We start from the raw sequence: 22,627 nt of genomic DNA, 5'->3' as shown, positions 1-22,627 counted from the left end.
CAATGTCTTTGTCCACATTAGTATGGCATATCAAGATGATAAGTATTTTGTTGTAGCAATATTAATTCAACAATTCTCTCTGTATAAGTAATTGACTTCATCATAAGCTATTCATGTTTCTTTGGTTGCTGTTATTGAAAAGGTACACAGTGTGTATCAAAGTTCCCTTATTTAAACTTGGTGGGTTGATGTTTTCAGGCAAATCTGGCCATCCAGGAGAATCTTCTGACCACTGCCATGTTAGATCTTCAGACAGCCCAAGGTGAATTGGATGCCAAGCAAGCTGAGCTGGATATTGTGCAGGCTCAATATGAAAATGCCACATTGGAGAAACAGGTAACTTCCTGTAGGGTACGGGGAATTCGTTTGCACAGCCATTCACTTTGGCTGCTTTGTAAAACAGTAAAGAAAATATTACCACAATGAGTACATGTTGAGTTATTCAAGAATGCGAGAAAAAAAATGGTTTTCTGGTCATTTGGGAAGATAGCTCAGCTATTTAGCTTCTGAAATATTCTATCATCTATCTATCTATCTATCTATCTATCTATCTATCTATCTATCTATCTATCTATCTATCTATCTATCTATCTATCTATCTATCTATCTAATCTATCTATCTATCTAATCTAGGCTGCCCAACTCCCAGCAATGATTAAAATCACTATAATAGTATATAACCTATGATACCCTGATGTCAGCCCTTCAAGATAGACCAAACCAGGAAACCAAAGTCAGGCATGCTAATACTACTTTTATTATCAGGTTATAGTAACATTTTGCAAGTCTGAGTGTGCTTTCTCCTTCCCTCCTTTTATTGTAAGAAGTAGAGAGGGTCTTGTCTGAGATAGGTTGCAATTCTGGCTCAAAATCAGATTTCTTTTATCTGACTTTTGCCTTAGTTGTGGCTTTTCTTCTGGTTCCTTAAGGTTATTCCTTCTTCCCATTTACCTAGTTAAAACAACACCACTACCACCCCGAACAAAAAACCACATAACCAAGATTGCTCAGCTAACTTGCCCAAAAGCCTGGAGAAAGGTCAGGTTTTAGTGCCTCACAAAAGACTCAAAAGTCTAATAGGATTGAGGCTATCTGGATCTCTGGGGATGCTGTTCTGCAGGGCAGGCACATTTGGCACTTGGTCAAATGTCTGTCTTAATGTGACATATGAATTCATGATAGACCTCTTTTATATGTCTTTTGTCAGATGTCTGATAAGTGTAAAATCTATGTCCCGATTCTCCCAATGGTGCTTTTTCAGGAGGCAACAGTTGCCTCCTGAAAAAGCACCTTTGGGACAACCATGATCTGGATGACTGAGAATCTCCATAGACTATGTCCCAATTATTTATAAGAAATAAGTCCAGATGCACTGACAATGTTAATAGAAACAACAGGATATTTATATTTGCTGGAAGTACAATAGATAGGATTTGTACTTATCTTTTCAAGCCTTATTAGCAATACTTTTTGGCTCAAGTTGCCATTTGTGTATGTGAATTTTTGTTTTGAACAGACATTGCTTGAAGATGCAGAACGCTGCAGGCATAAAATGCAGACTGCTTCCAGTCTTATTAGTGGGTTGGCTGATGAAAAAGAGAGATGGACTGAACAAAGTAAAGAGTTTGCAGCCCAGACAAAAAGGCTTGTGGGTAAGCTGAAGGGACTGTCCTTTCGGTGCTCTACAACAGAGGTTTCCAGCCTTTCTTGGTTGGCAGACCAGAGAGAAAGGGAGAGAGAAGCATTTTATGTGCGCACACGCACACAAACGGGGCTGAAGCATGTGCGATGCAAACAGTGGTGCTAGCGTCCATGTGACACTCACACCGCACCAGTTTTGCCGCGTGGGCGTTAGCATCATCCCACTTTCGTGCCGTGCGGCACCTGGTTTTCACGCCGTGCACCACCCGGTTTTCGTGCCATGCGCCTCCCAGTTTGCCCCCATTTTTGCGCCACCTGTTTTCACGATATGCACTGCCTGGTTTCACCATTTCCACGCTATGCACCACCTGGTTTTCACACCGCGCACCGCCTGTTTTTGCACCATGCGCCGCCTGGTTTACTCCCATTTTTGCGCTTTGCGCCACCCAGTTTTCCCCCATTTTCACGCTGGGTAGCCCCCAGTTTTTCCACCACCTGACACCAGGTTTTCCCTTATTTTTGTACCACACGCTGTCCAGTTTTCACGCCACGCGTGACCCTATTTACATAGCAGCACCCTATTTTTGCCACGCAGTGCCCCGTTTGCATAACAGCAGTGGTGCTAGCATGAGTGGGGTTGAGTGCGCATATACATGTGCATGCACTGGCCAGCCTGTTCCGCGCCCAGTGGCCAGTAGGCCACAGCCTTGTCGTGGGCCGTGGGACGCAGGTTGGGGACCCCTGCTCTACAAAGCTATAAGCTGCATTGAGTACTTTTTAGCAAGTGTAAACTGCAAGTATGTAAATTGTGTTCCTGTTTATTTTCAGTCTTTTGTGTTAAAAACAGCAGGGAATTCTCTGTTATTTTGATAAATAATGACATTGTGTTGATAAGAACGTTTGTATGCTAAAATTATGTCTTGAAGGATGAGATTTACTCCAAGTCATGAAATAACATGTCACTATCAATTTGCTAATATTATGGTAATACAAGCAAGAAATCGACTAACAAAGTTAGCTTTCTAAATCTAGATCGGCCATTGTTTTTTTTATTGTGCTTCTCACAATTGTTTTGGTAGAATTTTAATATTGTATTATTTTTCAACATAGGCTGGAAAATAATTTTTGCAGAACACTGAGAGGGGGGGTCATTGATCAGTGGTGATAAGAATCACTGATCTACTAGAAGTGCTTTTTCAAAAGACAATCGGACCTTGTTTTTCCCTGAAGACGTTTCGCTTCTCATCCAAGAAGCTTCTTCAGTCAGAACTGAAGAAGCTTCTTGGATGAGAAATGAAACATCTTCAAGGAAAAACAAAGAAAATTCAGTTGCCTTTTGAAAAAAGGACCTTTGGGACAATCATGACCTGGATGACTGAGCATCTCCATAGACAAACACTGATGTAGAAAATCAGATTCCAGAGAGAAATGTGTTTAAGCCAGGGGCTTGTTTGCTTCTCTTTCATCCTGAGTTCATTAATCCAGGATAAATTTGCCTATTTTCTTCCTTTTGGTAACAAAAACAAATACCTTTCCCCATGCCACAGCTTTTTTCCCCTTTATACTGTGTACATGTAATGGGATTGTTGGTTACACGCGTGCTCTTTCTTCCACTAAATATGGCTATAACAAAATCAGCTAGTAGAAATTGGCTCCACTTTGTCCTGGTGCAAGAAATCTCTGTGTGATTTAGCACATTAAGCTAAAAGTTGCTCACGGAGAGAAAGCGTGGCATAATACTAGTCAGAATAGTCACATCATAGATGCCTCTTTTCTGCTTTCTCTTCTGTATAAATAGTCATCAAATATTTAAAGAACAAGAGGTTCCCCAGCAGCCTGTTTCATAGTGAAACATGACCAAGACTTTTTAAGCTTAGCTCGAATGTTTGCTTTCATATTCACTGCAAATGGATTCAACCACCATCTAATGTGTTTTTTCTCTATATCAATTTAGGGGATGTACTTCTGGCCACAGCCTTTCTGTCCTATTCTGGTCCTTTCAACCAAGAGTTCCGTAATCTTTTGTTAACCAGCTGGGAAAAAGAAATGAAAACTCGGAAAATCCCATTTGGAAACAATCTCAATCTCACAGAGATGCTGATTGATGCGCCAACCGTCAGTGAGTGGAACCTTCAAGGGCTGCCAAATGATGATCTGTCAATTCAGAATGGCATCATTGCCACAAAGGCAGCTCGTTACCCTCTCCTGATTGATCCACAAACTCAGGGCAAGATTTGGATTAAGAACAAAGAAACCCGGAATGAGCTACAGGTGAATTAAATTCTGGGGCATTATATTCATATTTGGAAGTAAACAGATTCAGGTGTCAACGCTGCAAATACTGTATATTCTTGCTTTGACAATATGCAGAACTGTCTGGTATTTTTATAGTTAAATCAGGCAACAGTGAAAGGGGATCGAATAAGGAAAGCCCGGGAAAAAGGAACTGGAAGTGAATCACATCTTCCAAGTTAATTGGAAGATGTGAATCATGACCCCAAAATAGGGGAGGGAAAAATGCCTGGAATGTATGTGCAACGGAAAAGAAAATCAGATCTTAGCATTCCACCATGCCGTACTGACATCTCTGTAACCTTAATAAAGGCTTTTAGGTTAAAAAAAATGCCTGAAAGTTATTTTAAGTGTTTCGTTAATCAGACACATGACATCAGGATGGCAGCAAAAAAGTGGAAAGAGTACTTGGAAATATTCCAAAGCAATACACTGTAACGAAGAACTTGTACTTGCCAAAATTAACTTTAGTTCATTTGGAAACCAGCAGTATTGATATTTTAGGCTGGGTTTTTGCATAGGAATTACTGTTGTTTCTAACTTTTTGAAAAGCTATATAGCTTAAAACTTAATTGGATTACATTCCTGTTTTGAATTTGTTAACAGTGAAAATGGGGAATATAAATTTCCTAAACACATCATAAACAAATAATGTTCTAATATAGCTATGATTTGTTCCTGAAGATTAAAATTCATCTTTAACCCTGGTTAGTTAATAAAGCTTTTAGTTTAGCAGCTATTTCTTTTCAACTGAAGTCTGATGTCCTTCCCCTTCCCCCACGCTGGTGACCCATTTTCATAGTTTTATGAACTTTATGATTCTTTTTTCAGATCACTTCTCTGAATCATAAGTATTTTAGAAACCACTTGGAAGATAGTCTCTCTCTTGGAAGACCATTGTTGATTGAAGATGTTGGTGAGGAGTTGGATCCAGCTTTGGACCACGTATTGGAAAAAAACTTCATCAAAACAGGTTCTACATACAAAGTGAGAAAAATAACATATTGCAACTTCAAAAAAAACTTAGTTGCATATATAATTCTAGTTTTTACTTTCATGTACAATTCTGTCTTTGACTTTGGTGTCAACAAGAAACCTTTAACAGAATAGATTACAGCGGTCTTTACTTTTTGCTTTATTAGAATAAATTATCAGCTACATTTTTTGTGTGGTCCGCTATACTTTTTATGGTGATTTCATAGTACAATACTTAAAAAAAAATCCTTTGATAAAGAGTTTTTATTCTGGAACTTTAGTGGGTTATACAGTGGTGGGATTCAGCCAGTTCGTACCACTTTGGCAGAACCGGTAGCTAACTTTTTGTTGCCCAGGCCCAGAATGGACTTCCGGAAGTGTCATCCACACAGAGAACCGGTTATTCACATATTTGAATCCCACCACTGGGGTTATATCTCTTCTTTTCTTTAGTGGGATATTAAAAGAACTATCTTGCCAATTTAAAATATGAGAAACTTCTTAATTGCCTGCAATCTTTTCACTTTAGAAACAAGTATTTTCTATTTATCATTCTTCCATACTTGTTGAGTTCAATAACTTACTTTTCAATTAATTTTTAGGTTTACAATTAAAAATAAAGATTCCCAGAATGTGACTTTAAAATGTGGGATCTAAGCTTCATTCTGTATGATTGTTTAGAGTTTTCTAAGCATTAACCTATAAGCAGCAGAGGAAAAAACAGAGATCAGCAAAATTTATAAAGCAGATAAAGATATGGAAAATTATATAGAATGGTTTAGTTTTAGAAATGTCATGTATGTGTCTTATGCTAACATGTGCAACTTTACTTACATAATAATTATGTTAAGGGTGTTTTATTTACACACAATTAAAAGAATACTTAATAAATGTCCACCTCTTCTTTGAAGGAGTTCAATTCATGTTGTAAGCTCCATTTTGGAATTGTTTATGTTAATTAGGTAAAAGTTGGGGATAAAGAAATGGATGTGATGAATGGCTTCAGACTTTATATCACCACCAAGTTACCAAATCCAGCCTATACCCCTGAGATTAGTGCTCGTACCTCAATCATTGATTTTACTGTCACCATGAAAGGCCTAGAAGATCAGCTTCTAGGGAGAGTCATTCTAACAGAAAAACAGGTATGTAGAAAGATTTTTGTTTATTGAGGTACATTTTTATTACAGGGATGGTTAAAATAAGCAATTATGTGGATACATTATCTTATAAACCCTTCTTTCTCTCTCTCTCTCTCCCCCCCTCTCTTTCACTCTTTTTTTTTGCTCTAAAGATTTTTTTTCACAAATGAAGACATTTAGGTTTCTGTGAGAAAAGCATCTTTAAAAAGAAAAGCATATTTTAAAGGTGTTTCTTACAATGCCTCCAAATATTTCTTTTAATTGATTTTGTGGTTTGTACAAAATAGTACTATGGACAACTTTTTTATTTTTCTCTTCTCTGCCAGAGTTCCACTGGAAGATGGGCAGCCATATAAATCTGTTGAATAAATAAAACGTAACCAATAGGTGCTAGATAATAAAAGCATTTTTATGTTTAGCTAGCACATTTCTTCTTAAATAGAGATTCTGGGAAGAAATGACAGCTAATAAGTTCATAGTGGGCACTGAGGGGAGTTTTAACTAATAAAATGCTAATAAAAGCACACCTTCAGAACTGCTGTTTGCTTTTAGGGGAAATCATCCATTCATTTAAAACAAATGGGAAAGCCCTGAGGAAAGATTTTTGTAATACTCTTTGTAGTCATAGAATAATTAATTTCTCTACTTTGCTCCCTAAGATCTCTCAAATTATTTTCTTTTCTTTCCCTGATTGGTATTTATATTTAGCTTTTTTTAAAAAAATATTTGTGTGTAAGAAAAATTAGTATAGAAATAGAATCAGGTAAGTAAAAGGAATTTACAAATATGAAGTTAAGATTTTTCCATATTCCTAAGTGATTAAAGATACTGAAATAGCTTTGATCCGCAATAACTAGTAACTTCTATGCAGAATACAAATGTCAGGAATAATATACAATAAGATTATGAAATTATAAGTTCTAATAAATTATTTTTAGAAACATTTAAAAGGAAAAAAGTTATTACTAATATACAAAAGAAGAAAATGAAAAAAGAGAAAAATATAAAGAAAACAATCACACCTGAACATTCTAACCCTGGTGGTACAATGGTTAGAATGCAGAATTGCAGGCAAACTCTGCCCATAGGCAGGAGTTCAATCCTGACAGGACTCAAGGTTGACTCAGCCTTCCAAAGTTGGTAAAATGAGGACCCAGATTGTTGAGGGCAATATGCTGACATTGTAAACCACCCAGAGAGTGCTGTAAAGCACTTAGCTATTAAAAACCACTTGCTTACAAATTGTGCTCTTCCTGCTCATTATATTCCAGCCATTGATTGTAAGCAATATATTAGGAAATGTATCATACTGTAAATATTTAAGATTGTTGTGAGATATATGAAATATAAGGATGCCATTCTTCTTTGAATTTAATTAAACTTCCATTCTTAACAAACAGGCAGTACTTGTTTATAAATTGCCTCATTCAGTGACTTCTTGCAGTCACAACAGTGGTGAAACAAGTAATTTTGAGACCAATCTCAAAACTCAAGTTTGATATCATTATTAAAATGCTTTCCCCCCCCCCCTCCAATTTGTCTATATAACCATCAACATGTATCTTAATAAATTGTAAGTCAGCAGTGTGTGGCCCAGCCAAAACCGCTAATACAGTCCTTTGTTGTATAAACAGAGGCATAGAATCAAAATCACGTGAAGTAGTAGTCCAGCTTTATAAAGCCTTAGTAAGGCCACATTTGGAATATTGCATCCAGTTTTGGTCACCACATTACAAAAAAGATGTTGAGACTTTGGAAAAAGTGCAAAGAAGAGCAACTAAGATGATTAAAGGCCTAGAGACTAAAACATATGAAGAACGGTTGCAGGATTTGGGTATGGCCAGTCTAGAGAAAAGAAGGACTAAGGGGACATGAGTAGCAATATTTCTGTATTTGAGAGGCTGCCACTAGGAGGAGGGGGTCAATTTATTTTCCAAAGCACCAGTAGGCAAGACAAGAAACATGGATGGAAACTAACAAAGGAGAGAAGCAACCTGGAATTAAGGAGAAACTTTCTAACAGTGAGGACAATTAAGCAATGGAACAGCTTGCCTTCAGACTTTGTGGGTGCTTCATCACTCGAGATTTTTAAGAAGAGACTGGACAGTAGGGTTGCCAGGTGTCCACTATTTGAGTGGACAGTCCGCTTTTTTCACATTATGTTCACTATTTTTTTTCACAAAATAGTGGACATTTTTTTATTCAAAAGCTTTAGGATGAAATGGTACGTAATCTAAAGCTGTACAGTCTACTTTTTTTACTACTTAACCCCCCCCCCCCCGCTTGTCCACTATTTTTTGGAAGCAGACCTGGCAACCCTACTGGACAGCCACTTGTCTGAAATGATATAGGGTCTCCTGCTTGAGCAGGAGGCTGGACTAGAAGACTTCCAAGGTCCCTTCCAGCTGTATTCTGATTGATTGTTTATACAATTTGGAAGAAATCCTAAAAAAAAAAAAATGAGGTTTCAAGTTTTATTTTTAGATTTTTTTTGTATAATACTATTGTGTAGTGGGCTTCAGTAGGCAAGGAGCAGACCAGCATAGTTACAACGTTATTTATTGACTCAAACTAGAACTGCAGAACTGCAGGCAATTGCCTATAATTTATACTCTGAGCCCACAGGGCGTTAACCAATCACAATACTTGAAAAACCCGCCCAAATATGAATGTTCAAAGTTTTCCTTCAAAACAGTTGGAGTTAACAGTCAGGGTCATCCAAAGGTTAGTTTCATTTTAGCTTCACAAGCAATTGGAGTTAAGTTAGTTTCACTTTAGCAGGGATTAACACAACTTTATATATATATTCAATACATAACAAATACGGTACTATGTATTTCTTTCCAATAGCATAACCATGTGATAATAGCAGGACAAAGAAAATGTCAGCTTTCCTCCTGTAATGGAATGTGAGAATGATATTGGAAAACAGGGAAGAGATGCTGCCTAGGGAAAGATCAGATTAACAGGGCAGGAACCTGTAACTGGCTAATGGCACAAAAAGAAACTTAGAAATGATTTACCCAAAATCAGCAGGTAGTAAAAAGACATAGCAGGACATTTGTACTTTCAGACTTGCAAGATTCCCTTAATATAGCCTTATAATAAAATAGAGTTAGCACAACTTGTCGTTTCTCTTGTCCAGTTTGTTTAGGAGGCTGAAACTTTCCGAGTTACAAAAAGTAAAATAAAAAATAAAATAATATTTTTAAAACAACAGCAAAGAGCTTAATCAAGATGTTTTCTAAGAAAGGTTAAAGATTTTTATGAAAGTGCTTTTGGTGTTATATGGAATTAATTAAATAAACAGAGCAGACCTTCCTGAGAATGTTGATTGTCTGCCATCAAATGGAAATATAATTGGTGGTATTTACAAAACAAGGAGATCAGTGTAACAACAGATGGACTGTATATTTAAAACTATAGAGAAAAAGAGTGAATATTGAAGCCTTAGGGGCATAGAGAAAGCGAACAAGAGGGGGGGAGAAGCTTGTTTCTTATCTTCAGTTTTGTCATTTATTTTTATTTTTGGATTATAAATTTTAAAAATAATGACTACCAAAAAAAACTGCAAAGCACAATGTAGGAAGAAGAGGTTCCAGAACAGAAAAGGGAATTATTCCAACAGATATTACAAAAATTGTTTGAAGAGATGGGAAAGCGGGTATCTGAATATGTGAAATGTGTTAAAAGTAAAATGGTTGCATTTGAAGAGAGAATGGAAAAAACTGTATAAAAATGAAAAAGGAAATGAAAGAAGAAATTAGGTATATAAAAAGAAGCTATAATGCGCCTACAGGAGAGGTTATATTGATGACAAAGTGGACATTTTAGAAAAGTAACTTACAATAATAAACAGAGTGATGGAAAAGAGCTTAGAGAATTCAGTATTACTGGAATTGAAAGAAAAAGACTTCCAAAGGATTTAGGAGAAGACACTAGAGAAAACTATGTTCTGTCTTTAACAAACTTTCTGGATTGGCATGAAGACAAAACAGTATGCAGGTGGAATTTGATAAAGTTTATAGAATGAATATGTGATTTGCAAAATTAAGAAATGTACCAAGAGGGATTCTTGTGCATTTTGTCAGAAAGAAGACCAAAGGTCAAGTTTTGCAGCAGCATTTTATTACCAGACTGAAGATTAATAATACAGATATGATTGTACTTAAAGAAATTCCAATTAGAATATTAACCAAATGGAAAGAGGATTTCTTTTTGATTGAAAAACTTGAACAAAAAAAGGTAACATTTTGATGGGATAAATTGGTAGGCTCGAACTTCACTTTTAAATAACAGATCAAATCCAAAAAGCAAAAGAATTTTTTAGAAAAGTTTAAAGGAGAACTGGAAGAAATGCAAATGGAAATGACAAAGGGCTGTAGCACTCTGAATACTGAATAGCTCTAACAGGACTGAGGGAGAGACTAGCACACTAGGTGCTACAGAATTGGGGTTTTTAAACTTTTGGCATAAATACGGATTATAAATGCCTAACATGGAATATAAATGGAAGAAATGCTTCTCAAAAAAATAAGAAAATTATTTCATTATTTTTTAAAAATGAAACAAGGTGTAACCTTTCTGCAAGAAAAATATAAGAGAAAGAGATATAAAGTACTTGATTTGCAAAAATTTGAGTTAAGAAATTATTTCAGTAGGAGTTAAAAAGAGAAGTGGAATTGATTTGTACACAAACCCCTGATTACAACCTGAACTGGTATTAACTGATGATGGTAGGTATGTGAAGATGGAAGTACTTTGCATCAGACCAAGACTGACAAACCATATGAAAATTGGTATTTAATAACAGACTTGAATGGAGTAATTTGTCCAGAACAATATCTGAAAAAGATATTAAAACAAAGGAAAATTTAGAGCTGGTGGATGCATGGAGACACAAGAATGGTTATCTAAGAAATATGGCTTTTTCACAAAGTAGAGATATTGCCAAATACATTTTCCAAAATATGATTTTAGTGCTATCTTTTAGCCCAGAGGTCCCCAACCTTTTGGGCACCAGGGATCCGTTACATGGAGAGAGGTTTTTCCCCAGACCGGGGGGGGGGGCATGGTTTTGTGTGCTGCCTGCATCCCGCAGATGAGGCTTTGCTTGTTTGTGCGGACTGGTTCCTGGCATCTGCAGCCCGGTACCCGTCCACAGACCGGGGTTTGGGGACCCCTGTTTTAGCCTGTTCCTTCAGATGGAAGTTAAACAAAACATTGCAGAAAGAAACATTAATGGAACATTGTAAAATAAGTTAAAATTATTTTGACAATGACCTTAATAAAAATACAGGTATAAGAATAGTTAGGGACACAAGTAAAGATTTTGAGGGACATTTTATATAGGAAACTTAAAAAAAAAAAAAGACACAAGAGAAAACACAAATTGTAGAACAAATAAAAATAGAAGAATTAAAGAAATTCCCTCCCAAAATAAAATTATTTCACAACAAATTAAACTTTTACAATGGCAGTTGTCTATGTTAACAGTAAGAGAAATGGAGGTAAAAATGAATTATGCAAAACAAAGCAAAAGTTGGATTTGGAAATAAACCTGGGTAATAGTTGGCATATAAATTAGGGAAAGAAAAAAAGGGAAATTGATATTAAAGCAACAAGATGGAAATACCACAATCATCGATAATTTTAAAGATGCAAAAATATTTTAACAATATTACTAATTATATAAAGAAGGTGAAAATTTCCTGGCAAAGATTGATGAATATTTAAAGAAATAAAATTCACCAAAGATTACAGAAAAACAGAAGTAATTAATGAATGAACCTATGACAACAAAAAAAGTTTGTGAAGTTATAAAAAAAAAATAGGGAAAGCACCTGGACTAGATCTCCTACCAGCGTCTTATAGACATTTTGAAAATCAACTACTACGTTGCAACACATAATGAACTCTATTCAAAGATTGGAAAGATATTGGACTGTTGAATAGAGGCCAATATTGCATTGATTTGTCTTGATGCAGAAAAGGCCTTTGATCATTTGAGCTGGACTTTGTTGTTTAAAATTTTGGAAGATATGGGGTAAACATTGTGATTAATGGGAGCAAGGAAAAGGAATATAAAATTGGTTTATTTGACCAAAGTTAAAATAGAAAGGTTGCTATTTCTAGAAAAGTTTAAGGGATTTTTTTTTCTGATCAGCACTGGATGATGATATGTTAAGATTTTGTTTATATAAGTATCATATGAAAAAAAATTTATTTGCTGTTCCAGGATCAATGTGGGTCAGTCACCAGGACCAGAGATTTTATCTCCCAAGCTGGGGCCCAGCTTCAGGGAACTTCTCTCTAGCAGAGTGTGTTTGCTAGAGAGAACTTCCCCGAAGATGGGTCCAGCACTGGCCCCAGTGACCGACCCAGATTGGTTCCTGCAACTTTATTTGCTGTGTTTTAAATTTATGCAATTAAAGTTAAAACAGTAATGTTATTATCTTTCTGTTTTTTTACTGTCAAGATTTGAATGATAAGGTTGGAGGGATTTGTTTAATGGTAGAAAATGAGATATACATGTAAAAGGAAGGACTTTTAGTAGGTTTATTAGATCAAGTTTATAATACATACATTGTTTTGTAGTAACCCTTAATGGACTTTTCCTGTTAGGATGGATGATGAGGTTTTAAAGATTTTTTAATAGAGACTGCAATGAGATTTGGATTGAAGAGAACATGTGTAGTATTTTAAGATAATTTTATCTAATAGATAAAATTGATTTACGTTTCCCAAAAGGCACAGATAATTGTGAATGGAGAATTAAAAAAAAAAACCTTGAGAGATAGAGAAAGGGACTAGACAAGGATGCCTCTTGTCAACATTGCTATTTATTTTAGCTTTGGAAGTATTGAACAGAAACATAAGGTGAGATGAGAGAATTGCTGGAGTGAAGATTAAAAAAATTATAAATTATGGACATTTGAAGATGACCTGCTGATAATTTTGGAAAATCCTCTGGAAGGAATAGAAATAGGATTTGGAAGAATTAGCTAGCTTTAACATTAACAAATAAAAGAAAATGTCAACAATGATTAACATCGTAAACAAAATGAATTGATGGAAAAAACTGCTGAGAAAAAGTGAAATACTTGTGTAGCATTATGATTATTATGGATTGTACATTATACCAAAATGATTATGTAAAGACATGGAATGAAATATTGATGTACCAGAAAAATATGTCTAAGTTTGTACGGCAAGGGAAAAAACCCCCAAGGGTTAAATATAAAATACTTCAAGATATAAAGGAATGAGAAGAATTAGGACTGCCTAACTTGAAATTGCACTCTGTAATTTGCTGCTTAGTCTGGAGAAAACAGTAGGTTCTGCTGAGGAATAAAAAGATTTTAGAATTAGTAAGGCATGATCTGAGATTCGGATGGCATGGTTTTCATGGTAGATAATGTGAAGACTAATGTAAATTTTAGGAATTATTATATTGCAAGAGCCATATTGAGAATATGAAACAGATATAAACCCAGCCTGCCCAAAAATGCCTTTATGTTTCTCAGCACAGAAGCATTTAATAGGAAAGAAAAAGTAGGTAAAGCAATATGGTTAACTTATCCAGAGTTGTTAGAACAGGAACATTGAGAATATAAGATGAAATCAAAAGAGCAATTGACAGCAGAGGAATTTAGTTTTTAATGCTTTTTATAAGCACAGTTAAAAGAAAGATTTAAGATAGATAATAGGACATTTGAAATTGAAAAGCAGACAGAATTTGAACTAAATACAAATGATGAACATGTAATTGCTAAAAAAGTATCAACTTTTATTGAAACTTGAAACTTAAAAAGAGCAAGTGAAAGATTATGTGATAAAATGGGCTAAGAACTTTGGACACATTATACTGGTGGATCAATGGGAAAAGATGTGGTTAAAAGGATTGCTATAACTTAAAAGATATGTTTTAAATTATGCTGTACCATTGGTATATGACAGTGGTGGCGAGCCTTTTAGAGACCGAGTGCCCAAACTGCAACCCCAAACGCACTTATGCATCGCCGGGTGCCGGGTGGGCGTGGCCACTGAGTGGGCATGGCCACCGAGCTGTTGGCTCGTGTTCACTCGCTCGCTCGCTGGCTGTCCGCTCCGACTTGTGCTCGCTCACTCGCTGTCTGCAACAAATGCTGCTTCCGCTGAAAGTTGCTCCTTTTATAGCCTCTCGCCTATTTCCAGACTGCGCATGCGCGGAGAGCTGCGCATATGCGGAGAGGAGGAGGGAACAGCTTAGCCCAGCAATGGCTTGTGTGCCACCAGAGATGGCTCCATGTGCCGCCTGTGGCACGCGTGCCATAGGTTCGCCACCATGGGTATATGACTACCGAAAAATTGTCTAGAATGTATACAGGTATCTCAAATGTGTGGAGGGTCATCTTATCGTGCTTGGTGGACTTGCAAACAAAAGCCATACTTAATCATTATTCTTCCTTATTTCCTTTAGTTCTTTCTAACATTTGTATTGTTTTTAGCTTATTGAAAAGTTGTTCAATAAAAATTATATTTTCAAAACCCCCCTGTTTGCGTAATCTTCACCATCTAAATTAAACCATCTAATTCATAAAAAGTTCATCATTCTGGTTTGGGGGACAAAAACAGATGTACTTCTCTAATTTGTATTGAATTCCACTAATCAGAAGGTCAAAGAAAAGAAGATAGCATGTTGCCTTGAGCTTTGAATCTAGTAGATAACTGGATATTTAGTTATTAGTCAAGTCAGACTATTATGTCTGATCCTAATTACATTTCTGCACCTGTTAGGGATCAAATTTGTCATGGGAAAAATAGGATAATTTATGAGAATTTGAGGAAAGCTGGCTGGAGAACTTGATAATTTATTTCTCTGAAATGTTCCTAATTTTTTTTTTTAAAAAAACTTTCCTTTGAGCTCCTATTTTGTAAAGTGAAAAACAGTTTCTGCCAGTGGCTTATTTCTTCCTAATGTAAACAGCAACTTTGAAGGTTTGCTTTAAAATGTGATTTTTATTAGCCAATGAGGATGGAGTTAAATTCTTTCCCAGTGCCTGCTCAGGGCTCAATATTATCATATTTTCCCAACATTTTCACATTTTATTTGAAAAAAAAGTGGAAGTTAAACATAACAGCTATTTATTGTCTTGCTTAGATTGGCTGTAAAGGTGACAGATTCTTTTCTCACAGTAATTTAAATAGCTTCAAATTGTGAAAGAACTTTACAATGAGTTAAAAGAAAATGACTACATATGATAATACATTCTAGATGATAATGTGTTTAGTTAATTATCAGGATGTCATTCCTGCCAACAAAAGGCTAAATCCATTTTTCTAGTTTTAATTCTTCCTTTAGGTATCTCATTTAGTAAGGTATATTACATAGTGAAATAAAATGCATATAGTGATATTCAGAATATAATAGTAAAATCATTGTTCATGCTGTAGGTGAAATTACCTTCTATTGTCCAGAGAGGAAAAACTTTTAGACATAAGATGACATAGTGGAACTTTGTAATTACATGTATTTATATCTGGAAAATGTCTTCTTCTCAACTATTTTCATTCCAGTTTGAAATAGAAACCAATTAAAACAAATGGAATGTTCTCTCATTGCTTTCTGGTTTTTTTTTTTATTCTTTTGCTTCAAAGCTAATGCTCAGATTTTCTATGACTGCTTGTCCAAAGAAAACTCATAATTCTCCTAAATTACTTTCATAATCTCCAATTACATTTGTTTTTACAGACTGCCATAGGTCATTCTTTTTACAGGGAAGGAATTTTAGCTCATCTTCAAATTATATTCTGCACAATAAAGGAGCTTTAGAATTAGATACAAACTAATGTTACTTTTGATAGCAAAACCCGGGTTAAATTAATTATTTTCATCCAGACTATACTACATACAGAATTTGTAGACACACACAATGTAAGTTGTTGAACTCCAACCTTGACAATATTTGCTATCTTTTTAGAACATTCACAATCGCTGCCTGAATCTCTCACCTCATTCTTCCTAAGGATAGCACCAGTGTTGTGTATGCCATCTGGGGAGACACTATGTATGAAACATTAAATGTGAATAATGTTGAATTATTCATCTTTAAATCTGCTTAATGTAGTAATCAATGTTATATCCTGTGATCAATATGCTGAATGAAAAATTCATGTGGTAGTGGGTTCCATGGGATACTTACAGGGTCCATGCTGAGTGTGCTTCCAATCCACTTCATCACATAATTCCAAACATATTTCTACCCCCACCCTGTTTTTGGCTCCTACCTCTTTCATCAAAGTTGTAGTGATGACTGCCTGGGAGCTGCAATCTGAATAGGAAGAATCTGACCGTGCTCAGTTAGATAATCTTAATGTAGCTGGTTGTGGTTCAGAACATGATTTCCTTCATCCTCTGCTTTGAGTAGTCCTCTGGATCAGAGTGTGCAATCAAGGGCAGAAAACATCCAAGGAAATTGACATATGATAATGAATGAATGTCTCTTGATAATAATACTTTGGGTACCAATTTGGCAATGCATTGGTACTATACTATAGATGCATGCATTAATTGGCCTGCTTTCAACGATACATCACATGCTTTCACAGGAGTTGGAGAAAGAGCGAACTGATCTTATAGAAGATGTGACAGCTAACAAAAGGAAGATGAAAGAACTGGAAGATAACTTGCTGTATCGACTGACAAGCACACAAGGCTCTCTGGTGGAAGATGAGAGTCTCATCACTGTACTTAGTAACACAAAAAGAACAGCAGAAGAGGTGACCCAGAAACTGCAAACATCAGTTGAGACTGAAGTACAGATTAACTCAGCTCGGGAGGAATACAGGCCAGGTGAGATGATTCTCCCCCTACTGAACTAAAGATCTAAACTGTAGTTATTGCTTGGACTGTAGTTTTTCTGTCCTCGTTACATGTTACTCTGTGTGGAGCTTGACCTGCAGCTAAACCCACCTATCCTCCAATAAAACAGACAGTGTGCATAGATCAGGAAAAAAAATAATTGCTTTATTGAAAGAACAGGATGGGTGAAACTGGGAAAAGTAGAAATACATACAATAAGAAATGGAATACAAAATAAGCAGTACTGAGTTGCTGGTGAACATAACAATTAACAAATAAACAGATAAATCTAAATCTCACCAGCGATGCTATGTGTATGGGATGTGGATTTTGTCCTCAGATGAACAAGTGCCACAGATTAGGCTGGATTCTTCCTGGTGCTTCTGCTTCCTTCCAAATCTTGAAGGAGTCTGGCTTCCCAGCATGCACTTGTTTTGGGAGTGAGGGTTGATGAGTAAAAGGGTTGTGTCAGTTTCCAAACAATACAGATGGGTATTTGGCCCCCAGCCACTAGAGATCAACAACAGTATATACACAAATTATATGCTGGGGCATGACAGTAGTATTTTAAGGGTCAAAATTAGCTAGGCCCCAAGCCTATATTGAGGAAGATTTGAGAGCTTTAATGGTTCATGACAATTTCCTTGCAACTTTCCTGATCCACAGGAATTAAATGAGGAGCAGAATTGAGGGTCTTAGAACTGCAATATTCATCTGTTGTCACTAAGCAGACTAAAGATAGATAGTCCTTGACTTATGATCATTCATTTAGTGACTGTTTGAGGCTACAAAGGCATTGAAAAAAGTGACTTATGACCACTGCAGCATCCCCATGATCAAAATTCAGGTGCTTGGCAACTGGCATGTATTTATGACAGTTCACTGTCCCAGGGTCATGTGATTTCCATTTGTAACCTCAGCTGGCTTCTGACAAGCAAAGTCAATGATGAAAACCAGATTCACTTAACAACTGCAGTGATTAATTTAACAATGGTGGTAAGAAAGGTTGTAAAATGAGGCAAAGCTCACTTAACTATCTTGCTTAGCAATGGAAATTTTGGACTCAGTTGTGGTCGAGAACTACCTGTATTGGGGAATAAATCTTTAATATCTAAAATTTTGCCAAAAAAAGAGTCCTCCTGTAAGTGAAGAATGGCTCTTATTGAGTAGTAAATAATAACAATGAAAGAGATGTAGTTTAGAACTGATATTAGAGTTTTTGAATATGCAGATGAATATAGTACAGTGATGTAGTAAAAACAAAAGTGCGAGGGGGGATATCTGTTTTTTTATTTAAATAGAAAATGGTTGCAGTGCACAAAACCTTTGTAGCTATTTATTATCAGACATTAATTGTCATTATGAGATTTTATAATTACAGATTTAATACTTGCTGTGGTTTTACATCTCTGTTGATCAAATCCAATCTTGTTTCGTTCAGTTGCTACCAGAGGCAGTATTCTCTATTTTCTGATAACGGAGATGAGTATGGTAAATGTCATGTATCAAACTTCACTTCGACAGTTTTTGGGCCTGTTTGATCTTTCACTTGCAAGGTAACTTGGATTATCTCACATTTTTCACATTCTGGATTAACAAAAATTGGCACAGCTTTCGGATAGCTGAAATGATGTGATATAGCCATCTTTGTTTAGAATCTGCAAACCCATGCCATTAATCTCATAGTTTGAGAACAAGTTCTGCAGTTCTTAAAGCGTAAAAAATGTTTGATCATAAATGACAGTGGGATAGGAAGAACGTGCACAAAATGTGATCCAGAACATCTCTCACTTTATTTTTTGGCTCTACAAAATTGGTCGACAGAGTGACTTTCCCTAAATACAATTTAATATTCATAAATGCCACAATTTTTCTAAGCATTGCAGAGTCCCTTGTAGCTTCCCAATGTAATAATCATGCTACAATAAAACTGAAAGGAAGGATATTAGAGAAAGTGAACATTGAAGCAGCAATTCCTTTTCTACCCACTAGGTGGGACCCTGCATGTCTCAGTTCTAACTTTTTGTTTCTGATGCCTTAAAGCTCTTTATATCTTCTTCTCTGTCACATATAGCCTCATCTCAGTCTTTCTTTCTTGGAGCCAAGGAACTTAGCCTTCCAATAGCCTTAAGTCACCTGGCTGATGGAGAAGGAAAGAATGTCCTGCCTTGGGGAATTAGAGAAGAAAAAAGTAGCAGACAGTGTAGTCTTTTCTTTAGTGATTTCTAATGAGAGCTCATTTTAAGTGTATTTCTGATTATCATTCTTAAGCCTCTCCAAGGACTTTATTCTCAGAGACGAGGAGGCTTAGTGCAATAAAAATCCCAAGCAGAATCGAAATATTCTCTTTTGTTATGTGTTGACATAGCAAGCACTGATCTGTGTTCAAAAACTTCAACTTGCATTCTCTAAAAGGGCCCAAGAAAGAGAGAATAATTCAGAGGAAGCAGAATGTATAATAAGTACTCTAGAGAGATTGGACATTAAAGAGTTTGGAAAGCATCAAGTCAGAAATAATTTCCCAGGAGAAAGAGCAAGTTCTTCCTGCATGCAAAAGTGGGCAGATGTAACTGCTTTTACCTTTGCGATGAGATGTCTAGATGCTGGGCATATTGTTTCCTTCACGTTCAGGTGTATATCTCCAATAGAGCTGAAGGGGATGTCTCAGTCTAATGCGTAGCTTACAGTCTAATCTGTATCAGATGTATAGCTTTGCCCCATACTTTGGACTACAATTCTCATAAATTCCCATCCAGCATGGGCTTGGAAGAAAGACACTAGGTCTGTCTGTGACATATTAGAAAACTGCTTTGCATAGCATTTCCAGTAACTCACAAGCTAGTAAGTGAAAGGGTGAGAGAGCAGGAATTACTAACAAGCTGATCTCTAAGATTGCAAACACCTCTTTTAGTGTTAGCTTGACTTTATTTATTTGTGAAAATTTATATGGCTGTGCAACTTAAGCAATTGAGACTCTAAGTTTCAATTATTGAATTACTAATGAATTATCTTCATGTCCTAGGGTTTAGCCTATGGAGATAGAGATTTAATTTACATAACGTATTAAACTGAACATGTAATGCTTTGTGAAACCTTCCTATTTGTGCTAATGCTTGCAAACATGAAAGCTGTTCAGAACTCCTTTGCAAATTCACTTTAAGAGTTTTCTTGATGCATTTGGGGCTGCAAGAGTAAGATCAAATTTCCTGACAGTGAGAACAATTAATCAGTGGAATGACTTGCCTCCAGAAGTTATGGGTGCTTCAACACTGGAGGTTTTTAAGAAGAGATTGGACAACGATTTGTCTGAGATGGTATGGGGTTTCCTGCTTGAACAGGGGTTGGACTAGAGGACCTTCAAGGTCCCTTCCAATTCTGTTATTCTATTATCAAGTCCACCAGATGACATTGCTTCAGGTAAGGGACCCTAAGTGTGCCTATTGTACTACAGCATGTGAGATGGCAGATAGCACTGGAGACAGGCAATCCTGCAAAGAACCCAATTTTGTGTCATCTACAACCTTGAACTGCACTCAGAAACTTTTTGGAGCCAGAGTAGCTCATGAACTAATGATATTCATGAACATAGCAAAGTATAACCCCAGCTACTTATATTGCTGCTTTCTGGACCTATTGTAGCTTCAGGATGGTCTTCCAGGGCAGTCCTGTATAGAGCAGATTGCAGTTGGGAAGTGACTTAAGATGTGAATGGCAGAAAGTCAAGCCTCCAGCTCAAGGAAGGGGTACAATTGGTGCACAAGACATTGTGCAAAGACCTCTTAGCCACAGCTGCCATCTGCTCTCCCAATAGGGGCTACGGATCACTGCCTTTTTGAATTGCTTAGAGCAATATCTTGGCGATGCCTTATCTATAACAATTCTGCATATCCTGTCTGTTCACCTGGTAAGTGTCTGCTGAAGATCCCACCCCCATATGAAGTGATGGCAGTCTAGGCTAGGCCCTCCCTTTAGTAGTCACTGCATTATGAAAGAAAGGAAGGGAGGGAAGGAGGACTAGTAGGGATAAAGATCAAGGGAATCAATTGTATGAAGCTAAAATACCTTTCAATCTATCTGTAAGAAGAGTGAACTCTCAGCAGTCTAAACAGTCCTAGCCAGTTGGATCATATTGATCGAACAGTATTTATTGTCATGTTGAATTTGCCTCAGCAACTCTGTTTGCTTTTGCAGTAACTCACTATTATTAAGTACAGCTTTGAAAATGCTTTATTCTTGTATACTTTTACCCTTTCTAAAATCTTTGCCCTAAAGGCATTATATTACTCTTTCATCCTCTCCCTTTCTTTTGAATAGGTCTGTCAAGAGCCCAATTACAAGCAAAAGAATAGCAAATATCATTGAGCATATGACCTACGAAGTGTATAAATATGCCGCACGAGGGCTTTACGAGGAGCATAAGTTTCTGTTCACGTTGCTGCTTACCTTGAAGATTGATTTGCAGCGGGGCAAAGTCAAACATGAGGAGTTCCTAACTCTGATTAAAGGTCATAGCAAGTACATCACACGCTCAGTGTATGGTCCTGTGCCCTTTTCTCCTTGTCTGTACAAAACAGTAATTAGAGATATTAACCTGACGCTTCACAGGGTGGGCCCTCTCCATCATTTGATTGAATGTTGAATTTGTTGATCTGATAAGCCTTGTACACTGCAACCTGCAAATTTTGTGACTTTCTGGTGTAGGTTTCTAAATGAAATTTAACATATGATATTCAACTTCATACAGAGTAGGCAACATATTCTTAAATTCCAACATAGGTGTATGAATTCCCTTTAAATAAGAGGGAGAATGTTTGTGTGTGTGGGAGGAGGCATTAGTAACTACTTTCTATTTTTTTTAATCTTACTTTTTAAACTTTAAACTTTTAAACATATATTTCTAGGTGGTGCTTCTTTGGATCTGAAAGCTTGTCCTCCTAAACCAGCTAAATGGATTCTGGATATGACTTGGTTGAATTTGGTGGAACTGAGTAAACTGAGACAATTTTCAGATGTTCTTGACCACGTAGGTACCAGTAGGAGTTGGTATATTTTGTTTTTGCAGTTTGTTTCAATTGGCAGTTTAATGGATTTCAATTTCAATGTGTCAATCTGCCTCAGATGTATATTATCTGGCAAATGTAGAACTTGAAGCACTGATGTTTCAGAAACAAGTGTTCTGAGATCATTACAGAACACACTTTACGACCAATTCAATTTCAGTTTCATCTCTAGTGGTGATGGTACCCATAAACAAGCCAGCCAGTCAGCCAGCCTTGTTCATATCCAAAGGCATAAGGACATATAAAGCACATTTCTTTAAATAACATTTATTTGAGCCTTTTAGGCTTAAGCACTCCTTTGTGCAACTGGTTTCTTGATTTTCTTACTAACAGGCCCCAATATGTGTGAGCTGGAACAAATATTTCTAACACCATTTTCTTGAGCACAGGTTTTCCTCAGGGCTGCGTCCTAAGTCCGCTGCTGTTCATCCTGTTGACCCATAACTGTTGTGCTAGGTTTGCCACCAACCATATTGACAAGTTCGCATATAATACAACAGTAGTGGGCCTTATTCATGATGACAATGAGGGTGCTTAGTGCAAGGATGTTGATGGTTTGGTGAACTGGTGTAAGGAAAACAGCCTAGTTTTAAACACTAGAAAAACTAAAGAAATCATTGTCAATTTCAGAAAAGGAAGGCACAGCCACACTTCTCTGTGCATTAATGATTCAC

General features: G+C 36.5%; 1 protein-coding gene across 1 annotated transcript in view; it reads left to right on the top strand.

Annotated features, from left to right (window-relative positions):
• The window catches only part of LOC107293453 (dynein heavy chain 5, axonemal), an 89,612-nt gene that overhangs the window by 35,285 nt on the left and 31,700 nt on the right, over positions 1-22,627 (top strand). The window contains exons 20-28 of the mRNA XM_015822605.1: positions 199-336; positions 1,517-1,652; positions 3,596-3,912; positions 4,765-4,920; positions 5,871-6,053; positions 16,641-16,884; positions 18,335-18,449; positions 21,208-21,398; positions 21,795-21,916. Of these exons, the coding sequence (XP_015678091.1) occupies positions 199-336; positions 1,517-1,652; positions 3,596-3,912; positions 4,765-4,920; positions 5,871-6,053; positions 16,641-16,884; positions 18,335-18,449; positions 21,208-21,398; positions 21,795-21,916 (1,602 nt within the window). The remainder of the gene's footprint in view (positions 1-198; positions 337-1,516; positions 1,653-3,595; positions 3,913-4,764; positions 4,921-5,870; positions 6,054-16,640; positions 16,885-18,334; positions 18,450-21,207; positions 21,399-21,794; positions 21,917-22,627) is intronic.

Source organism: Protobothrops mucrosquamatus, unplaced genomic scaffold (genome assembly GCF_001527695.2).
Source record: "Protobothrops mucrosquamatus isolate PMUCROS unplaced genomic scaffold, P.Mucros_1.0 scaffold1621, whole genome shotgun sequence".
In the NCBI taxonomy this organism is placed as follows: Eukaryota; Metazoa; Chordata; class Lepidosauria; order Squamata; family Viperidae; genus Protobothrops; species Protobothrops mucrosquamatus.
This window is presented reverse-complemented; position numbering and strand designations above follow the sequence as displayed.